Raw genomic sequence first — 21,462 nt, 5'->3', positions numbered from 1 at the left:
GTACTGGTGAGACCACATCTGGAGAACTGTGCACAGTACTGGTCTCCTATTTAAAGAAAGATGTAAATGCTTTGGAAACAGTTCAGAGAAGGTTACCAGACTAATACCTGGAATGGGAGGGTTGCCTTATGACGAAAGGTTGGGCAGGCCTGGCTTGTATCTGCTGGAGTTTAGAAGAGTAAAAGGTGATTTGATTGAAACATATAAGATCCTGAGGGGTCTTGACAGGGTGGATGTGGAGAAGATCTGTTTCCTCTTGTTGGAAAATCTAGAACTAGAGGTCACTGCTTAAAAATAAAGGGTCGCTCATTTAAGACAGAGATGAGGAGAATTTTTTTCTGAGGGTTGAGAGTCTTTGGAACATTCCTTCCACCGCCTTTTGAGGAAGAGAGTCTTTTAATATTTTTAGGGCAGAGGTAGATAGATTCTTGATTAACAAGTGGGTGAAAGGTTATCAGGGGTAGGCAAGAATGTGGGGTTGAGGTATTCAGATCAGCCATGATCTTATTGAATAGCAGAGCAAGCTTGAGGGGCTGAGTGGCCTACTCCTGATCCTAATTTGTATGTTTAGTACAGTGGTAGTGTCACACCGCACGAGAGAGGGTATCCTCAATGTGAAGTCAGGACTTCATCTCCAGAAGGACTGTGAGGTGGTTACTCCTACCAGTACGGTCATGGATAGATGCACCAGTGACAGGTGGATTGGTGAGGATGAGGTCAAGTAGGCTTTTCCCTCTTGTTGGCTCTCTCATCACCTACCGCAGGTCCAGTCAACAGCTATGTCCTATAGGGCTCAGCCGGCTCAGTCAGTCGTGGTGCTACCGAGCCACTCTTGGTGATGGACATTGAAGACACCCATCCAGAGTACATTCTGTGCCCTTGCTACTCTCTGTGCTTCCTCCAATTGGTGTTCAACACAGGATGTGGGCTTCGCTGGCTGGGCCAGCCCATCCCTAGTTGCCCTTGAGAAGGTAGTGGTGAGCTGCCTTCTTGAACCGCTACAGTCCATGTGGTGTAGGTACACCCACAGTGCTGTTAGGAAGGGAGTTCCAAGATGATTCCATGAGTATGACTCTGTCAGGCTGTTGTTTGACTCGTCTGCGGGACAGCTCTCCCAATTTTGGCACAAGCCCCCAGATGTTAGTGAGGAGGACTTTGCAGGGTTAACAGGACTGGGTGTGCTGCTGTTGTTTCCATTGCCTAGGTCAGTTCTGGGTGGACCATCCAGTTTCATTCCTTTTAGGCTTTGTAGCAGTTTGATGCAACTATTTCAGAGGGCAGTTAAGGGTCAATCACATTGATCAGGTAAGGACAGCAGATTTCCTTCCCTAAAGGGCATTAGTGAATCAGATGGTTTTTAACAACAATCGACAATGGTTTCGTGGTCATCATTGGACAGCTTTTAATTCTACCAGCTGCCGCAGAGGAATTTGAACCCTTGTCCCCAGAGCATTAGCCTGGGCCTCTGGTTTACCAGTCTAGTGACATTGCCACTACGCCACCACCTTCCCCCCTTAGTTTTGATTTCGTATTGATTGATTAAAAGCATTGATACTGTAATTTTGCACACCACAAGTTCCATATTTCATCCAGATTGCCAGGGATCTGGCAAACAGAAGAAAATGTCAGACCAGGCACCACAGAGTGTTATCATGTACCCTGTAGCAACTGGCTATCTAGTCACAGGGAAAAAAAACTAAGGATCAACTAATCATGTAATCATGAGTGTTAATGTGAGATTTTGAATTTCATTTCCTGACTCAGACAGCAACAACAAATTGCATTTATATACTGTGTTTAACTTAAAAATCATCCCAAGGCATTTCACATGAAAATCATCAGACAAAATTTGGCATCTTTAATTTTTTCTATCTTAACAGGTGGAACATCTGTTGTCCAGACCAAGTCCTCCTTCAGTTCCAGTCACACTTCATCCAAAAAAGTTGGCAGGTGAGAAGTGACTTTTTATCTTCAGAATGTAGCAGTAAATAAATTGAAACTTTTTGGTCTGTGAAGGAGAGGATCAAGATTGTGCCTCTAAATTGCTACAGGGCAAGCCATGTGCTTCTTTTGATAACCAGTTCAAACTTGGCACTGGCAGATGTCATCCTCGCTTAGCATCCTCAAACACAGAGGGCAGAATTTTGCCGTCGGCGAGCAGGGGGCGGTAGTAGGGCTTTAAAAAGTTTAATAAACTTATTATGTAAATTATGAACATGTCCCATCGCATGTGAGGGGGACATGTTAGGGGATTTCTTTTTCTATTTTTAATCTTTTTCAAAGTGTAAACAATCTCCCTGAGGCTGCACTTAGCCTCAGAGAGATGTGCGCTCTTTTGTGCACATGCGCGAAAGAGCGCACTCTCGCTTTAAAGGAATCCCCCCGCCCGCACAGGGAGCGCATAGCGCTTCCCGCCGGACGTCACGCTGGGCAGGCCTTAATTGGCCCACCTGCAGCGGGGCCCACTTCTCCGGCGGGGGTCAGCTCCCCGCCCGCTGGAGATTGGGTCGGGCCCAACAGGCAGAAAATTCTGCCCAGAGGGCAGAATTTTCCAGTCCTGCCAGCAGTGGGTTTTGTGCAAGGCGGGAGCAGAAAATTCAGAGAGAGGCAAAAAATCAAATTTCCTCCAGCAGAAACCAGTTTGGTATTTTCCCCTCACCACTTTCAAGGCAGGCTGATGGGAGGTGGGGATTCCCACTAATCTATGTCAGGAACGATATTTGCATACATTACCATGTCATGAATGCTCATTAAAAATGCTAATCGCTGGAATCACGATCCATCTCCCAACCTTGCGCCACGCCAACGGGAAATTAGACCATCTAAATCATGTTGTAAATGAATGGTGTGCAGCTGCTCGCCCTCACTTTGCTTGTGGCTTTGAGGTGAGTGCAACATTCAAAACCTATCTGTAACAGCACTGCTCCAGGTTCTCGCCAATGCCAGTGAGACATCACAATGGTGGGGTGTAGGTTTGGTCTGCTCACTGGCTTCCTCTGTACTCCAGAAGGGTGTGTTCTGCAGGTCTCAGGCAGGGCTGCACGCTGAAACAGAGACCAGCACTGTGGTGCTGAGGAGTGGAGGGGGGGTGGGGAAGGAGGACGGAGACATGTGGGAAGATGGGCTATGGTGGGGTTGGGGGTTAAGGAGGATGGAGACATGGGAGACAATGGGCTATGGTGGGGGGAAGGAGAGCAGAGACATGGGGAGCAATGGGCTTTGGTGGGGTTGGAGAAGGGGAAGAAGGGAGGAGACACGGGGTCAATGGGCTATGGTAGGGTTGGGGTGGGGAGGATTATGGCATGCAGAGGGCAGACTGAGGAAGGGGAAACTAGGGCCCGACATGGAAGACCAGAACGCAGACACAGAAGGGGGTTGATGGGAATTGAACTGTATGAATGGGAGGGGATGCACACAGACTCCGGAATATGAGGAAGAGGTGGGAGTTCTGTTAGTGTGGCACAAGAGGGATAGGTTGCACAGAGACTCATGGAATGGGTGTGGGGTGTGGAGGGAGACTGTGTTGTCATCAGTAAAGAAGAAACGGGAAAGCTCATTGAACGACAGTCTGAGGCCAGTGTGAGAGATTAAGGGCAGTCCTGGGGCTTTGTGGGCCAAGCTACAGGGCTATGCATGGCACACAAATCAATGTCCCATTCCAGGGAAGGGGCAAGGCCTGTGTGCTCAATTGTAATAAGGCACAGCTTGGTGTGCAGGGCATCGTCATGGACTTAGAGTCGGTGGCCATGGGGTTGTCTGGCTCGATACTGGACTGCAGATGGGACGGTCATAGTTAGGGAAGACATTTGCAGCCTGTAACTGGGGAAACCATAACAATGAGGCGGGTATTCGAAGCTCTCCTTGGGGACCCTCCTCTGTATGTGACCATGCACACGGCCTTGTGATGGGGAAAGGTGAGATCAACATGGGGCATGGGAACAGTGATGGCTTCGGTGGGGGAGGCTGCAATGTTCGCCACAATTACAATATGATCCATGGTTACTGGGGGAGGCTGGAGAATAACTAGAGGGAGCTCTACTTGCACACCGTGAAGTTCCAGGAAGATTGGAGGGACCTGAGCACTGACAGGGGGAGAGTTGAAGCTGGTCTCAAAATAAAAATGCAGCACCACTATCTTGAAACCCTGAAGTTATTGCGCAGTTTGAAATCTGCATGGGTGGGGTCTGAGGCAGTATGAGAGGAGCCCACAGCCGGACTAAGGGCTCATTTCAGGAGCACCCTCAAACTGCTTAGAGAGACAGCATTGAAATAGAGTCAGAGCTGAGAGAAAAGAAGGAGGCTTTCTTGAGAAGGTACAATTGAAGCCATTGCCTTTTGGTACGCTTTAACGAGAGACTGCAGGAGTCATTAGCTTCACAATACAGTTGCTCCATTTGAGCTTTAACAGAGATAAGTGAGAATGGAAAATACAGGCAACCGTTAAGGAAGCACAGCTGTTGCATACCTGCCAGATCATCAATGAAAGCCTTTAAAGTGCTTTCTCCAATTGGCGTGAATAGCGAGCCAAAGGGCATCCAATCATTTCTGAAGTGCAAGTTGAGATTGATCAGTATACCTGATCAAAGATTACACCTTTGGTAAGGTGGCACATTTCATGAATGTGTCCAAACCTCTCCAACCTGTGGGATTGAGATGTCAAGTATCAGGGTTGGCACCTTGGTCACCTAGATTTGTGAGTGTGTGCCTCAGCTGCAAGGCTGTATCAGCAAAAAGCTAGTAGCGCAGACACAGCTCTAGGGCATGACGTTGGCTTTCTGTTTGCGAGTGGGAGGTCTACTATATTAGCCCAGTGTTCATTAATCTGTTGCATCTATCAGTCCACAGAGAGAAGCCTGCGCTCAGTGCTGCCGCCTTGATGGTAGTGATCTAATTGGGGAGGAGAAGGCCTTGGCGCGACCAAGTAGTGTAGTTTCGAACTGAGACATGGCCTGAGGTGCATGGTCCAGGTGAGCCCCAGCAACATTCAGAGGATGAAGAGGTTAGACCCGTCCCACGGAGGCAACTCGCACAACCAAGGGTCTACCGAAGAAGACTTTCCTATCTGGAGATGAGCAAAGGACAATGCCAGGCACGTCTGCACTTGTCAAGCAATGTGGTGGGTCAAAATGCCATATTCTGTGGAATGATCTAACGTCCCATGGACTGAGAAGGTCACTGCCACACTCACTCTTTTGCCTGTGGATCGTTCCAGAGATCCACAAGGGACCTATGCAGCATCTCGCAATCTTGAGCACATAAATGTATCAAGGAGGTGACACACGCCCTCAAGGTTCATCATTATGTGAAGTTCACACTCACTGAAGCTAGCCAGGCTGCTAGATTTCTGAGGTTTGCAGCTATCTCAGGATTCCCTAGAGTACAGGGTACAATCAATTGCACACATGTGGCTTTGAGCCATGAGAGCAGCCTCTGATGTTCATTAACAGGAAAGGGTTCCGCTCCCTGAACATTCAACTGATGTGCGATCATCAGAAGCACATCATGCACATTTGTGCCAGATACCCTGGGAGTTCCCATGATTCATACATCCTGAGTTACTCCCAGGTGCTTTACATATTCGAAGGGCCTCAGCGATTACAGGGATGGCTGCTTGGGGATAAGGGGAACCCACTTAGACGATGGTTCATGACATCCGTGCGTTGTCCTCAAAGTATCTCGGAGGAGAGATGTAATGTGGCGCATAGGTCAACACGATCCATCATCTAGAAGACCATTGGCATCCTGAAGATACACTTCCGATGTGTGGACCATTCAGGTGGGGCTCTGCAGTACTCTCCACAGAGGGTGTTCTGTATATCTGTGGTTGGCTGCGCCCTTCACAACCTGGTGCTTCAAACGAGAGATCCCTTGATAGAGGGAGACATGGAGGGGGCTGAGAGCTCCTCGGACAATGAAGAGCAGGAAGGGCAGGAATGTGAAGAGGGAGATGAGGGTCAGCTTCCACATGAGGGTGCCATCGAAGAAGCACGATGTGTAAGTTGTGGCCCCTGCCACACTGATAGCCACAAGATTCCAGGAGGAGGAAGGTGTAGGCAATGAAACACATTCCTTCTGTCCTTTAGTGCCATGCCAATGCACTGAAAGGCCTTTACGACCAGTTACATCGAGAGCAAGTTCAGCATTCGGACTTGCACCTTCAACCCTCGTGATTCACCAGGCACTAATCTTTGGAAAGGTCAGCAACAAACCCTGTATCCGTTCGCTCCGGGAAATGAAATCTGCACAACAGCGCAAACACTGCATCAAAGGACTTGATGCAATCATCGCCACCTTAATGAGAATCTTTTAAACAATCATTTGGTAGTACAGAACTTGAGTATTGCTGAAGAAGATTTTGTTGAAGCTTTTCATCTTGCATTCATCAGGACAATCACAAGAATACCAACGTCAGGGGAACCAACAACTTTATACTGTATGAGATGAGACTGCTGATTGGTTGTCAAGTGGACTCTGATTGGTAGAGGCATTGCCATGGAGAATGCACCATTTAATGGTGACTGACAGTTAACTGCCAAGCATGGTTTGAAATTTTAAACTAGGCAGCTTGACTCTGGTTAAGGCAGTGCCCTGAGGAATGAATCAGCAAATGGCTATCACTTATTTTGTTTAGCTGCAGATAGAGTCCACTTGCCAACCAATCAGCACTCTCTTCTCATACAGTATAAATTTGTTGCTTCCCCTGACATTGTTATTCTTGCAATTGCCCTGAAGAGTGCAAGATGAAAAGCTTTGACAAAAGTCTTTTTCCAGCACATGGCTGGAGAGACCATCATGGCTGCAGGTCTTGTGCTTTGGTACTTTAAATGAAGGCAGCCTTCTCATTTTGAGAAACAATTACAGCTATCCCTCCAAGGCTATTGAGCACACCTAACTCCATGTTGTCTTGTAAGGAGTATAGGTTGCTAACACATTTTGCAGACACTTCCAGTAAAGAGTTTGACACGCCTCCCTGACATAACAAAAGGATCCACTAACTATCATGACTCAGCTACACATTACAAGAATGTGAGGCTCACAAAGGGAGGCAATCAATGAGTGATAGCATGGATCACCTTTGCAATAAGAGGGCACATAGATACATTTGCATGACACTTTCAAATGATGAGACCATTCTCATGAACAGCAAATGTATTTACAAAGGTGTCTGACATGAACATGGGTGATTGAACACCCATGACCCAGAAGTGATGTCAAAGTTTCTTAATTTTCCTAACGCTATCGACATCCAGCGTAGAGATGGAGGCAGCCTGCTGACTGCTACACCCTGTTGTTTTTGATGACTTTGGCAGGTGTCCTTTAGAGGGCCAAGACCTAGAACGCCCTGACCTGCTTTGGGTGTCCTGCTGTGGGGCAGGTGCACTCTCCTCAACCTGTACAGCTGTAGTTGATGGGATCAAAGGTAGAGGGGATTGGGATCGGCTGAACACTCTCGGAGTCACCTGGGTGGATGGCTCTGGGGTCTCCAGCTGCTGGTCCTCTTCCTTGTGGATGCTTGAGGGCCCCTGTCTGACTCTGAGGTGAAACCCCCCCCCCCCCACCTCTTGCCTAGCCCCTGATGGATTCCATCAATGCTTATAGCGATGGAGTGCAAGTCTGACTGCAAATCCAGCAGAATCTGTTGGACCAAGGTCTCCATGGCAGCTGCCACCCTTCCCATGGAAACCTCGAGGTGCTTGCATGTTGGAGTCACAACATTAGACAGCACGTGAACAGACTCATCAATCCTTTGCTCCAGTCTGTTGACTGCCTCTCACAACTCTACCTTATTTTCCACCACCTTTCAATGCATTTCTAGCAGGTGTGAGATGCCTGTTTCCAGGCGCTCAATATCTGACTCTGACTCATCAGATGCATGATCTCCAGCAACCCTTCGAGTACCAGAGACCTGGGATGTTACTGCCTCTGACTGCTGTGGAGACATATCTTTGAAGTGTTCGCCAAAATGTTACCCTGAACCTAATATAGAACTATGATCCACCAAGGTGTATGTCTCTGTGCTGGTGGAGGGTGCAGGTGACCACAATCATGTGTGTTCCTCAAATAAATCCTCTTCATCCTCCTCTGAGTTGGGCTGGGGCTTATGTTGGCTGTGCTTGTTGGTGTCTGAACCTGCTGCTGCCTGTGAGGGAGAGAAGATGGATTCAGTTCATAAACAGGCTGAATACAACATTGCATGTCAGTCACTGAGAATGTCAGAATGTGATCAACTCATGGAGGGCTCATCCGTACTGGCTTGCTGGAAGATGCCACCCTAACCTTCCCCAGGGGCGATCTCTGTCCTCCCCTGGCAACTTGGCGTCACCCTCCTCGAATTTGGAGAACTCCTGTATGTCGGCCGTCCCTCCTTCATTCTGGGATTTTTCCCTCTTGTGGGCAAACATGGTCTGCATGAAGACAAATGGATGGAATGTGATGAGAAGGGATGGAGCAGAGGTTGGGAAGCATGCTTGCCTACTGTGCGTACTGAGCCCTCCACAGTAATGGCTGAGGCTGGGGTTTGTGCAGCAAGTTGGTGAGATGCTGGTGATGTTAAAGTGTCTGTGAGATGATCAGTGCTGATGTTGTGTGAGATCCCTGAGCAGTGTAACCCTTTGAGTGCATTATGCCATTATGAGAGTGAGAGATTGGAGTGAGCTAAAGGTTGACCTACCCTGGGGAAACAGATGAGATCATTCATCCTCTTCCTGCACTGGATGTTGTTTCTCGGGCGGGTGCCCAATGAACTGACCTTCCTTGTAGCTACCACCCAGGCTGAAGAGGTGATACTGGTGGGCCTCCTGGAGCCATCCCTCGGGTAGTGGACATCCCAGTGCTGTTGGAGTCCACGGATGAGGGCCTCAAGGGAGTCACTGCTAAACCTTGGTGCAGCTTCTTTCTTGAGCGCAGCCATATTGAAACGTTTCCTCCACATAGCTGGACAGGAGAGAGTGAATGTGTGTTCAGGTGGTGTTTAAATATGGCACCCAGACTTTTGATCCCATTAGGTAATGGCAGGGCAAACAAATCAGTTCCTGCCCCACCATGTTTTATGGAGAGTTACTCGCCAATACATAACTAATGACCTTCGAGCGTGAAATTTGGCATGACCATGCCGCTCAGCAGGCAATGCGCCGTGAAACCTGCCCACCACCACACTTAGTCTCCAAAATAGAAAATTCCTCCCATAGTTCCAGCAGGAAGGTCTGAATTATGATCAGATATAAGAACCTGCCCAGTTTTCCATTCTCTTGCCCTAGTGTACGGACACCAATCATTATCAGTCTGACCAAGATAATTTAAATGAGGAATCGGACCAAGGAAATACTATATAATTAATTTACTCTCTGGGATAATTTGCTGAATCATCTGCATTTGGGAATTCTTTAATTTTATGGCTTCTCCAGTATTTTTGACAGAGAAGATGATGCACGGTCTAGCAGTGTGTCAGCACTTGAGAGGAAACAGGCTGAGAAGCGGAAAGAGGTGATGAGGTCACAAACACTGCCACGCACTTCAGGAACACAGGCACGGAAGGCATTGATTGAGAAATTAGAAAAAGAAGGTGGAAGGTAGGACTCTCAGCAAGAAGTCTTTAAAATAGATTTTTGCTGTATTTAATGTATAATGTTTGTAAAATCAAGGTACTGAAAATCTCGTATCTCGTGCATTTTTATATTCAACACATCATTGCAGTATTATCTGAGAAAATTGCATTAATTTTGGTGCAGAATTGATTTAATGGAGTATACTTTTTAAAATTTGTTTATGGGATGTGGGAATTGCTGGCAAGGCCAGCATTTATTGTTCATCCCTAATTGTCCTTTTGAAGATGGTGGTGAGCTACCCTCTTGAACCACTGCCATCCATCCATAAGTACACCCACAATGCTATTAGTGAGAGAATTCCAGGATTTTGACACAGTGCTGATGAAGGAACGGCAAGATATTTCCAAGTCAGGATGGTTTTTGGCTTGGGGGAACCTTGTAGGTGGCGATGTACCTGGGCATCTGTTGTCCTTGTTTTTCTAGTTGGTCGAGGTCATGGGCTTGGAAGGTGGTGTCAAAAGAACCTGTTGAAGGCAAATTGTTGCAATGCATCATGTAGATGGTACATACTGCTGCCGCCACTTCCAGGTGCTGAAGCAAAAATTCTGATCTAATATAAGGAATAGTTGGTTGGTTATGGGACTATAGATGCTAAGTGGATGAGCTGAAGTGGTTGTAATTCTCTTCAGTTGTCATCTATTTTCCAAACGGTTCAACCATTGTTCTTAATGCTGTGATTTTTTTTTCTCTGTTTTATAGCAATTAATCATGCAAGTTCCATCTCCTGGGGCAGGGCTTTTTGGATGGCAGGGTTTCCCACCCGCCACCCGAGGAGCCAGCGGGGAACGTATACATTTAACAAGGAGCATTCCGAGGTTGGAGGGGTGGGGGTGGCAGTGGATGCAGATGTAGGATGGAGGCAGGCCTGCCCCGTGCGCTTGGATGTGGATCAGAAGCGGCCAGAGGGGCTGCAAAGTACCAAGGCGGGCTGTTTAAAAGGCTTGTCTCAGTTCTCTGGGTCTCCATCCCAGTTGTTTTGTTAAATATTAGGTCCTCTATCCCTCACTGTCACTCCCCATCCCCACCCATGCCAACTCATGCCCCAGCCACCCACATGGCTCTTTATAGCCCCCTGCCAACTATGCCAATCCATTTTCCCTTGCATCCTCGTCCCTTACACCCTCTGTGCCAAATAAAATAAAGATCTAAATATCTTTAACAGCCACTACTATAATAAAAAACACTCACATTCATGGAAGCTCATTCAAAACATTTAAATTACCTTAAGCACTGAATCCCTGATAGAAACAAACAGACTTGTGTTCATTACCCCACATCAAAGAAAGCTGATCCTTTAATAACCTCTTTGAGCTGTCCATCAAACTGTGAACTTGGGATCCTTTTCTGAGATAAAGATAGGCTGTGGAAAGCAGCTGAGCATTAATAGTGACATAATGGTAGCTCTTGGGATAATGTCAACAAACAGCTATGGTAACTGCTAGAACATATTTTATTCCAAGTCTCACTGACACAACTATTTTTAAATCTTTTTTAAAGGGCTGGGGATTTAAATGACTTCACATCTTGACAGTTCTGCAGGCTCTTACCTCCCCTTCAAGAGCATTTACGACCACTCTAAAAATTTGTAATTCCCACACCGTGGCTTAAGGCCCTTGCTACAGTGAAAATGGGGTCTGTTTGTACTCAGCACTGAACTCAAATGGCCCTGCTGAATTTGCATTTCCCTCATGTGTGAATCATGCCATCCCCCTTTTCCCTACCAATACAAAGTTTGACAAGGCAGACAAGGGCAGTTGAGATAGGAATAAATCAGTTCTGGGACAGGAAAAGGCTGAGATGATGGATTCAGCTGGTTTCTTGCATTTGCGCCATACCCCTGATACCCTTGTCTAACAAAACCAACTATCTCAGTCTTGAAAACTCAAATTGTCCTAGCAAAAACAACTTTTTGGGCAAGAAAGTTCCAGATTTCTATGACTCTTTGTATGAAAAAGTGCTTTCTGATTTTGTTTCTGAATAGCCTAGTTTTAATTTTAAGATTGCATTCCCTTATTCTTGATTTGCGCACCAGAGGATTTGGTCCTCCATATCTATCCTGCCAAATTCTTTGCCAACCCCTCAATTTCCTATACTGAAGGAAATAAACAACAAGCTTATGCAACCTTACCTCATAATTTAACCCTCTAAGCTCCGGTATTATTATAGTGAGTCTGTGCTAGACCCCTGCCCATATCCAATGTATCCTTCCTGCAGCTCAATGCCCAGAACTGAATGCAGTACCCCAGATGGGGTGTGATTAAGGCTCTGTACTCCTGAAACATAAATTCCGCCCCTTTGTTTTCTGGCCTCCTTGAGATAACATTAGCCTTTTTGTTTGCCTTTTGTATCTGTTTATTGGCTTTTACTGATTTGTGTACTTGGACTCCCAAACCTTTTTGTTCCTCTAGTACCTAGTTTCTCACCATTTAAAAAATACACTGATTTATCATTCTGGGCTCAAAGTGAATGATATCACACTTGCTTACATTGAACTCTATTTGCCATAGTTTTACCCACTCAGTTACTCTGTCTTTGTCCCTTTGCAATTTCTTGCTCCCATCTGCACTACTTCGTCCTTCTTAGTGTCATCTGCAAACTTGGCTGTACAGCTCTCTATTCCTTCATCTCTGTCATTAGTAAATATGCTGAAAGGTTGAGGACCCAGTTTAGATCCACGGGGAACATTACTTTCCAGATTCAGATACAAATTTGGAATCCAATTTTTCAAATCCCCAAATTTTAACCAATTAAAGTTTATTCTTTCCGGGCTACAAATGAGGAGAGAATTTTCCCTGGTCACTATTGACCTGGTTTGTTTTCGGCCTATTTCAAGATAGTTGCAGGATACGAGAGACCATAAAATGCAGCAGGGAAGAATTCAGCATCTAGTTTTTCTTTATTTTGGATGTATTTCCTCGCATTAATGCGAAATACATTTGTGTGAAATACATTTGATAAAGCAGCAGAAAGACTATTTAAAAAATAATGGGCTATTTGCCTACTGCATTTAGTTACCCATGGAAAAGAAAGGGTGTTTTTTTCCTGCAACCAACATCGTCATTACCCCCACCACCACCACCACCCCCCAACACATGAACATACAAGCGCCAAGAGCTTGCTGTCAACCAAAGAAGATCCATTGATCAGAGTGAGGGATAGGAGATGGAAGTCCTGCACTTCTGACAGAATTCCTGATACAAAGAGAAATCCACACTTATGTATTGATACATTGTAAAGAATTGTAGGATGATGTCCTCTAGTCAGTATTTTTCAGCACATTCATGATCTCACAAGAAAAGTCAGCCAGAGAAAATTGCTTACACTGCTATGTTACATAGCAAATAGAGTAAATCATCCCAACAGGACTTTTGATAAAAGCAAAATACTGCGGATGCTGGAAATCTGAAACAAAAACAGAAAATGCTGGAAAGATTCAGCAGGCCTAACAGCATCTGTAGAGAGAAAAACAAAGTTAACATATGACTCCTCTCCAGAGCTTTTGATCTTTGTTTTAGCGGCTACATCTAAAGTCTGGACCAACCTGTGTGAGTGTGTTGAATCACAGAATCTTTGTGGATGCAATTTTCCTCCAGAAACTGTCTGGGGGAATATCAATTATGTAATTGTTTTAGTCATTTATAACAACCAAATTCATCTCTATTTATATACTTCAGTCCTGGAAATCCAGCCATTGCCAGGGTGAAGGTGCAGAGGTCCTCAAGTTGTGGTGTGCCAAATGCTAACAGTATTAAGCAGATGCTACTTGACTGGTGTAGAGCCAAGACACGTGGTTATGAGGTGAGCGCGCACACATTCTATCTTATCAGGGAAAGAAAATGTAGAAAATATTTTCATGAAAGTGGGAGAGAAATAATTCAATTTCGCCCCTATCAGGAAAGAGATTTTTTTAAATGTATGGGATTACAGGAGTTGGTCATTCAACTCTTCTTGCTTGTTAACAGTGAATCATTTAGATCATGGCTGATCTGCTCCATTTATCCGCTTTAGTCCCATTTCCATTAATACTTTACTTGATCTATCAATCTCTGTCTTCCTATTTTATTCCTAAATTACCTTTCCCTAATTTTACGATTGTGGCCTCTTGTTCTGTATTCCCCCACCAAAGAAAATAGTTCCTCTGTGTCTACTCTATCAGTTCCTTTTATCATTTTGTTTGATTGAAATTGCACGATTCAATGCCAGTAACAAGCTCATTATCTGTTGCTTTAACCTGTCTGAGTTAACATCTTCATTAAAACAGCAAAGGTATGCCATATAAACTCACTAATCCCCAATTACAGAACAAGAGTTTGAAGGTGACACATGTAGTTAATATTTTCAATATTGAATATCTTTTGCACCTTTTTAAAATAGGTAATGACACCAGGTATTTCCTTTATTTTTAATACTAAATATAATGGTGCAGACAGAGAACTGTATTCTTTGATGTTCTTTAGTTCATAACAAGACAGCCTTACTGTTGGTAACACAAATGATAATTCAAAAAAGTATTTGTTACTTTGTATGGTATTTTGTTTAAACGATGAATATTGAGAACGCCTTTGGAGGAAGAGGCTAAGGGGTGGTTTAAAAATCATTGATCTGTGATTTTTCAATAGTTTTATTATTTCAATTTTGTTTTATATAGTTTTCTTTCTTTCAGTCCTTCCCAGCCATTTTGTGTGATTATGTTAATTAGATTTGCTGGATAAGTTATTTTAAAAGAAAATATGAGGGAAAATTTGCTGACGTTTATGTTACCTGTAAGTTGTAACAATTTGATTTTAAAAAGAGCCAAATGGCAAAACTATCTCCTTGAAGGACAATTGCGTTTCTTTGTCAGCTTTGAAAGTGTTACACCATATTACATTATATTATGCATCTCGAAACAACTAACCCTCTGTTCACCTCGCTCTAATGTTTTGCTTTGTCCATCAGCATGTGACCATCCAGAACTTCTCCTCCAGCTGGAGTGATGGAATGGCATTCTGTGCCCTGGTGCATAACTTCTTCCCTGAGGCCTTTGATTACTCAGAACTGAATCCCAGCAACCGCAGGCATAACTTCGAGGTGGCATTTAGAATGGCTGAGTAGGTACCATTTCTAGATCTTTGTGTGCATTGTATTAGCTAAGCATTTATAGAATGGTGCCTCAATCAGCAATTATTGAGCATTTCATTACAGAGTGTTACATTTTAAAAATGTGATAGCAGCATACCTACTCATAAAATAATAAACCACATTGCATTTTGGTTTCTAAAACGTAACTCAACTGGAAAGAAGAGTAATTATTGTGCTTTCCTGAAATAAAGGGTTAACAAAATGCACTGTAAAATGTTAATGTGTGAGGAAATTGCTAATAAATGGACTGTGGAATCAAGAAACTGGGTAATCACCTTCCTGTGCAATATATGTAATCATCTTATTCATTTTAGGAGATGTACAATTCTCAAATATCATTGTCCATATGGTAATACTACAGTGTTTTTATTGTAGAGTGTGGAACAAGCCTTGCAGAGGTCCAATGGACTTTAGGTGTTGGTATCTTAGATATTTAAAAAATGCTTTAAGCTAGAGTCACCTAAAAACTGAAATAAATTTCCTATGAAACTAAGTAACATCTGTCTATATAGCTGCATCCTCATTTACACCTAGGAAAAAGAAGCACCAATGTATAATTTGTTGATTTCTGACCAGTTGATACTCATTACGTGTTCTGTACTCAAGAGTTACCAGCTGTAAAAGAAATTAATAACTGGTATTGGTGTCGATGCAAGCCTGGGCCTGGATTTTCAACCCAGGTCGGGTGTGCAGAGAAATAGGAGGCGGGGCAAATGACCCCAGAGGTGGTGAGGGTTCAGAGGTGGGCCTGGCGCATGTGGGGGACTTGGGCGCATATAAAAAGTGTGTGTTTTTGGAGAGGCCTTGGAGTGTGAGTCCTGGTTAATGCAGCACATGCAGAGCCTTGGAAGAGACGTTGTGGAGTGGTCAGGTGAGTGTAAATGTTGTCCAACTGTCCTAGAATGGATTGCTCATCATGGGCTTTCCCTATGGAAGAACTGCCAGTGATGTTTCCCAGTGAAACATGTGGTGAACTAAACTAATGATTGGATTCCCAAGACACAGCCATAGAGATGGTATTGTCTTGTCACAGCAACTTAATGCAGATAATATGTAGTGATTTAGTAACCTGGTGGCGTAGTGTGGTATTGTCACTGAATTGATAATCCACAGACCCAGGGTAATGCTCTGGGGACCTGGGTTCAAATCCCACCAGATGGTGGAATTTGAATTCAATAAAAATAAAAATTAAACATTAAACCATTGTCGATTGTCGCAAAAATCCATCTGGTTCACTAATATCCTTTAGGGAAGGAAATCTGCTGTCCTCACCTGGTCTGACCTACATGTGACTCCAGATCCACAGTAGTGGTTGACTCTTAAATACCCTCTCAAATTGCCTAACAAGCCACTCAGTTGTATCAAACCACTAAAAAGTTAATAAAAAGGAATGAAACCAGGTGGACCACCCAGCATCAACCTAGGCATGGAAAATGACAACGGCAAACCCCACCCTGTGGACCCTGCAGAGTCCTCCTTACTAACATCTGGGGGCCTGTGCCAAAATTGGGAGAGCTGTTTCACAGACTAGTCAAGCAACAGCCTAACATACTCATACTCATGGAATCATACCTTACAGATCATGTCCCAGACACCACCATCACCATCCCTGGGTATGTCATGTCCCACCGGCAGCACAGACCAAGCAGAGGTGGCGGTGCAGTTGGGAGGGAGTTGCCCTGGGAGTCCTCAACATCAACTTCAGCCCTCATGAAGTCTCATGGCATCAGGTCAAACATGGGCAAGGAAACATCCTGCTGATTACCACTTATGCACCCCCAGCACATCAGGACAAAAGATAAGGCTGAAGCATTCGCAACAATCTTCAGCCAGATGTGCCAAGTGGATCATCCATCTCGGATCTCAAGACTAGCATTTACCCAGCAATGTGGAAAATTGCCCAGGCTATCCTGTACACAAAAAGCAGGACAAATCAAACCCAGCCAATTATCATCCCACAAGTCTACTCTTGATCATCAGTAAAGTAATGGAAGAGGTCATTCACAGTGCTATCAAGTGGCACTTGCTTAGCAATAACCTGCACACTGATGCTCAGTTTGGGTTCTGCCAGACTCATTCAGCATCTGACCTCATTACCGCTTTGGTTCAAACATGGACAAAAAAGCTGAACTCCCGAGGTGATGTGAGGGTGACTGCCCTTGACATCAAGGCCACATTTGACTGAGTGTGGCATTAAGAAGCCCTAGCAAAACTAGAGTCAATGGGAATCAGGGGCAAACTCCCCACCAGTTGGATTCATACCTAGCACAAAGGAAGATGGTTGTGGTTGTTGGAGGTCAATCATCTCAGTTCCAGGACATCATTGAAGGAGTTCCTCAGGGTGGTGTCCTTGGCCCAACCATCTTTAACTGCTTCATCAATGACATTCCTTCCATCATAAGGGCAGAAATGGGGATGTTCACAGATTGTGCAATGTTCAGCACCATTTGCGACCCATCAGACAATACAAACAGTCCATGCCCAAATACAGCAAGACCTGGATAATATCAGGTTTGGGCTAACAAGTGGCAAGTAACATTCGTGCCACACAAGCACCAGGCAATGACTATCTCCAACAAGAGATAATCTAACCATCATTCCTTGATACTCAATGGCATTACCATAGCTGAATCCCTGGCTATCAACATCCTGGGAGTTACCATTGACCAGAAACTGAACAGGACTAGCCACATAAATACTGTAATTACAAGAGCAGGTCAGAGGTTAGGAATCCTGTGGCAAGTAACTCATCTCCTGACTCCCTCAAAGCCTTTCAACCATCTATAAGGCACAAGTCAGGAATCTGATGGACTACTCTCCACTTACCTGGATGAATTCAGCTCCAACAACACTCAAGAAGCTTGACACCATCCAGGCCAAAGCAGCCCACTGTTTGATTCCACAAACATTCACTCCTTCCACCACAGACGAACAGTGACAGCAGTGTGTACCATCTACAAGATGCATTGCAGAAACTCACCAAGGCTTCTCAGGCAGCGCCATTCAAACCTACGACTGCTACCGTATAGAAGGACAAGGGCAGCAGATACATGGGAACACCATCACCTGGAAGTTCCCCTCCAAGCCACCCATGATCCTGACTTGAAAATACTTCATTGTTCCTTCAATGTTGCTGGGTCACAATCCTGGAACTTTGTCTCTAATAGCACTGTAGGTGTACGTACACCACAGGGACTGCAGCTGTTCAAGTAGGCAGTTCACCACCACCTTTCAAGGGCAATTAGGGATGGGCAATAAATGCTGGCCTAGCCAGCGAAGCCCACATCCTTTAAATAAATAAAAATAATTATCCCATCCACATGCCCTATTGTCACTCGTCTCTCTCGATGTGCCCACACTGTGGACCCTTGACCACGTCCCTCACATTTGCAGTGTAGTGGTATAACAGTCTGAATAAGACTGAGTAAGCCTGTTGGTCTATCAGTTGTCCTTGAGCACAGCATGTCACCTTGGTGTGACAGCTGCAACATACCTGGCACCAAGTGTATGTGCAGAACCCTTCTCTCAACCACACCATTAAGGGTATTCATTGTTGAGATGATGTGCGTGGTTAGTGCACGTAAGCACCGAAACGTGAATTAGAGAAATGTATTTTGAGTTGCTCATGACCTTTCACACCTTACATTTACTAAGTCATAGAATGTCGCACAGCATCTCAAGGGATGGGACCAGCTACCCCATATTTTTCCAACCAGGTCCTGATGGAAGAGTTGCAAAGGGTTGCATTTACCCAGTTGGCCGTTGGAAACTGCCTACCATGAGCAAGAAGGCATGGGTGCAGACTGTGGCGGCAGTGAGAGCCGCCAGCAACCACAGAGGATTGTGGAAAGGTAACCCTTTGCGTTCTGGCAAGTTGAGTAGCTTGGCTTATAGACACACAGGTCCAAGGGAAGGTTCACGTCTGTATACTGCAGAAAAGGTGTGAGACATGTTCAATGTTGAAGCAGAGGATTGTATAAGCAGCTCATTTAGCTGTGCGCAAAACAGATGTGTATAGGCAGTATGATGCACAGTCACAGTGAAGAGCAATATCTTAGCAATTGCTATATATATGAGAGTGACATAACTTTTCTATGGTTCTATGGTACGTATTGTATTTGCAGAAGAACAGGGTGGAGAACGTGAGGGAGAGGCCCAGACTTGTTTCCCCTAACTGACGGGTCAATTACCAGGGGACATAGATTTAAGGTGATTGGTAGAAGGATCAGAGGGGACATGAGGAAAAGCTTTTTCACCCAGAGGGTGAATTCTACTGCCTAAGTTGGTGGTTGAGGCTGAAACAATCAACTCATTTAAAAAGTACCTAGATCTGCATCTGAAGTGCAGTAATCTGCAAGGCTATGGACCAGGTGCTGGAAAGCGGGATTAAAATGAGCAGCTAGTTCCTTTTTTCTCTCTCTGTCCGGCGCCAACATGATGGGCTGGATGGCCTCTTTCTGCACCGTAACTTTTCAGTGGTTCTATGGTTCATATTGTATTTACAGCACAACAGGATGTAGACTGTGAGGGAGAGACCCAGATTGGGTGTAGGAGACCCTACCTGAGGCCCATGCGCTCTGTGGAGCAAAAGGCCCTGGAGATCGCCAGGGTGGTGGAGCTGTTGGTGATGGTGAATCTCCAGTAGCAGGTGATAAAGGAGGTGTTGAGATTGCCTTGGCACATGGTGGTAATGTGGAGGCCATGTTCTTTCCTCAATGAGCACAATGGGACTTTGCTGCACTCCCTCTCATGTCAGTGAGGTTAAGTCATGTGGACATGCATCTGAGCGTGCTTTCACTTTGAGAAGGGCTATAGCTAAATATCTAATTTTGTATCTCACACAGGCCCCAGCTCTGCTGGATCTCCACCTCTTCCCGCTCTACACCCCCCCCCCCCCCCACAAACCCCCAGTTCCATAGTTCCATATCATCCCTCAGGCATCAGGAGGAGGAAGAGATGTCCAAGGAAGCAACGTCACATCACACTAGCCCACACCCCACCAATTCAGATACAGGCACTTTGGATTTGGATGGATGTAGCATGCATTTAGAGTCAGCAGCACAGGGTGAAAGTCACCACGCCAGCATGCAGGAGAAGGTGTCAGAATCAGAGACATCTGCGCACAGTCCCCCTTGGAGGAGGGTGGAAAGTCATGATGATGCTCCAGTGGACAGGTACATCGAACCGTGGAAGTCAGCTTTTGGGGCACAATAGTTGGCTAATCAGGAGCAGATGTGTGGTCGTCTGGCAGAGTTCCCTGAGGCAGTGGGAGCTCTTGAATTGCAAATGGAGGAGACCATTGCCATTATGGGCTCCATGTTGTCCCTGGGGCTCAGCTGCATGATTCTGACAATGAGTGATTGGCCAGTCTCATGGAGACACATACAGCAACACTTGGAGTGGATGCAAGAGCAGTGTCTTGGCCAGGGAAGGGTGCAAGCCTTCCTCAGTAGTCTAGAGCAGTGCGCTCAGAGCATGAGCGCTGACGTCCATGGAATACACGAGGAGCTGCATACCCTTAACAGGATGATCGCATTGTTGGCCCAGTGATTGCTAGATTGGATGACTGTTGTGTGCCAGTAGCCAGCCCATCAACCCCACCTGAAAGCCAAACCAGGGCTATGGAGGTAACTGAGGAGGATGAAGTGCTGAGAGCATCTCAGCACCCTCTTACTCTACCAACTCACTGGCCCCTTTGCCCCAGAGTCCTTGTCTGCTCCACATATGCTGCCCATGCAGAGATACAGAGGCCACAGTCTGAAGGAGGTCTCCAACAGGTGCCTGTATGGCAAGGCACGCCACCACGTTCCTCATTGCCTTTTAGACAGATATGTGAGCAGCCTGTGTCCAGCACATCCAAGGCAACACAGGGGACACTTTGTAGAAGTGTGCACAACTGCAGGGTGCCATCCCGCCTAGAGCAATAATGGGTTCACTCTGGTTGCTGTATTCACATTGTATATAGCACATTTGAACCCTTGTTCAATATATTTTTTTTCATTCCCACATGACTCTGTGTTTGTGTGTGTACAATAGAGAGCCCAAAGGAATGATAAAAATGTGAGTTAGCTTCTTACCAGTAATATTGAGCATGGCATGCTGAGTTGCATATCGTCGTGCCTTCACCAGGAGCAATAATGTGGCCTGACTGAGGCATATGAGAACTCATTCCATCTCTGTTGCATCACATAAAGGTCCAGAGGTCAAAGACTCGAGCACGAAGATACTCTTTGTATCTTTCAGTTTCCATCTAAGCGTGACTGAGAGGCTTAATGAACCAACTCCATGATCAGATGCTGGTCAGCAAGTGCATCTGAAGCATGAGTGCTAGGTGCTATACATTCATCCGCACTGTAGTGTTGCACTTGGTGTGAGCAGCGCAACTCAGTAGGCCATGTATTGTCCAGTTATTATGGGTTGTGTACAGTCACTAGTACAGTGGCTTCATTGTCATTTCTGGTGTCACAGGGTGTGGTTTGTGCGGTTTGCAAAGGTATATTTAAGCCAGGACTGATGGTGCCCAGTGCTTAACTAGGACCATTGGCTGGAATGGATGTAGCAGAAATTATTTCAATGATCTGTCATGGCACAGTTGTCTAATCATCACCCAGGAGATGCCATATCTGCATGTATGATGCAACATACACTCGTGTCAGGATGTATAGGGTTTAATGGATTAATTTGTGTCATTATCTGCATTGTGTGGGTATGGCTTGATGATGGTCCATTTGGCAGC

General features: G+C 45.4%; 1 protein-coding gene and 1 long non-coding RNA gene across 5 annotated transcripts in view; both read left to right on the top strand.

The window, feature by feature from the left end:
- Positions 1-21,462, top strand: part of LOC144687829 (uncharacterized) — a 701,476-nt gene that overhangs the window by 645,758 nt on the left and 34,256 nt on the right. The gene's annotated exons all lie outside the window — the stretch shown is intronic.
- smtnb (smoothelin b) overlaps positions 1-21,462 on the top strand; it is a 413,005-nt gene that overhangs the window by 364,470 nt on the left and 27,073 nt on the right. For 2 of the 4 annotated variants that reach the window (XM_078554316.1, XM_078554315.1), the window contains exons 15-18: positions 1,881-1,950; positions 9,405-9,569; positions 13,280-13,403; positions 14,544-14,695. In XM_078554316.1, coding sequence (XP_078410442.1) covers positions 1,881-1,950; positions 9,405-9,569; positions 13,280-13,403; positions 14,544-14,695 — 511 coding nt within the window. The remainder of the gene's footprint in view (positions 1-1,880; positions 1,951-9,404; positions 9,570-13,279; positions 13,404-14,543; positions 14,696-21,462) is intronic. The other 2 variants (XM_078554317.1, XM_078554318.1) reach the window with 2 other exon arrangements.

Source organism: Cetorhinus maximus, chromosome 12 (genome assembly GCF_964194155.1).
Source record: "Cetorhinus maximus chromosome 12, sCetMax3.hap1.1, whole genome shotgun sequence".
Classification (NCBI taxonomy): domain Eukaryota; kingdom Metazoa; phylum Chordata; class Chondrichthyes; order Lamniformes; family Cetorhinidae; genus Cetorhinus; species Cetorhinus maximus.
The sequence above is the reverse complement of the archived record's forward strand: the minus strand, read 5'-3'. Positions and strand labels throughout refer to the sequence as shown.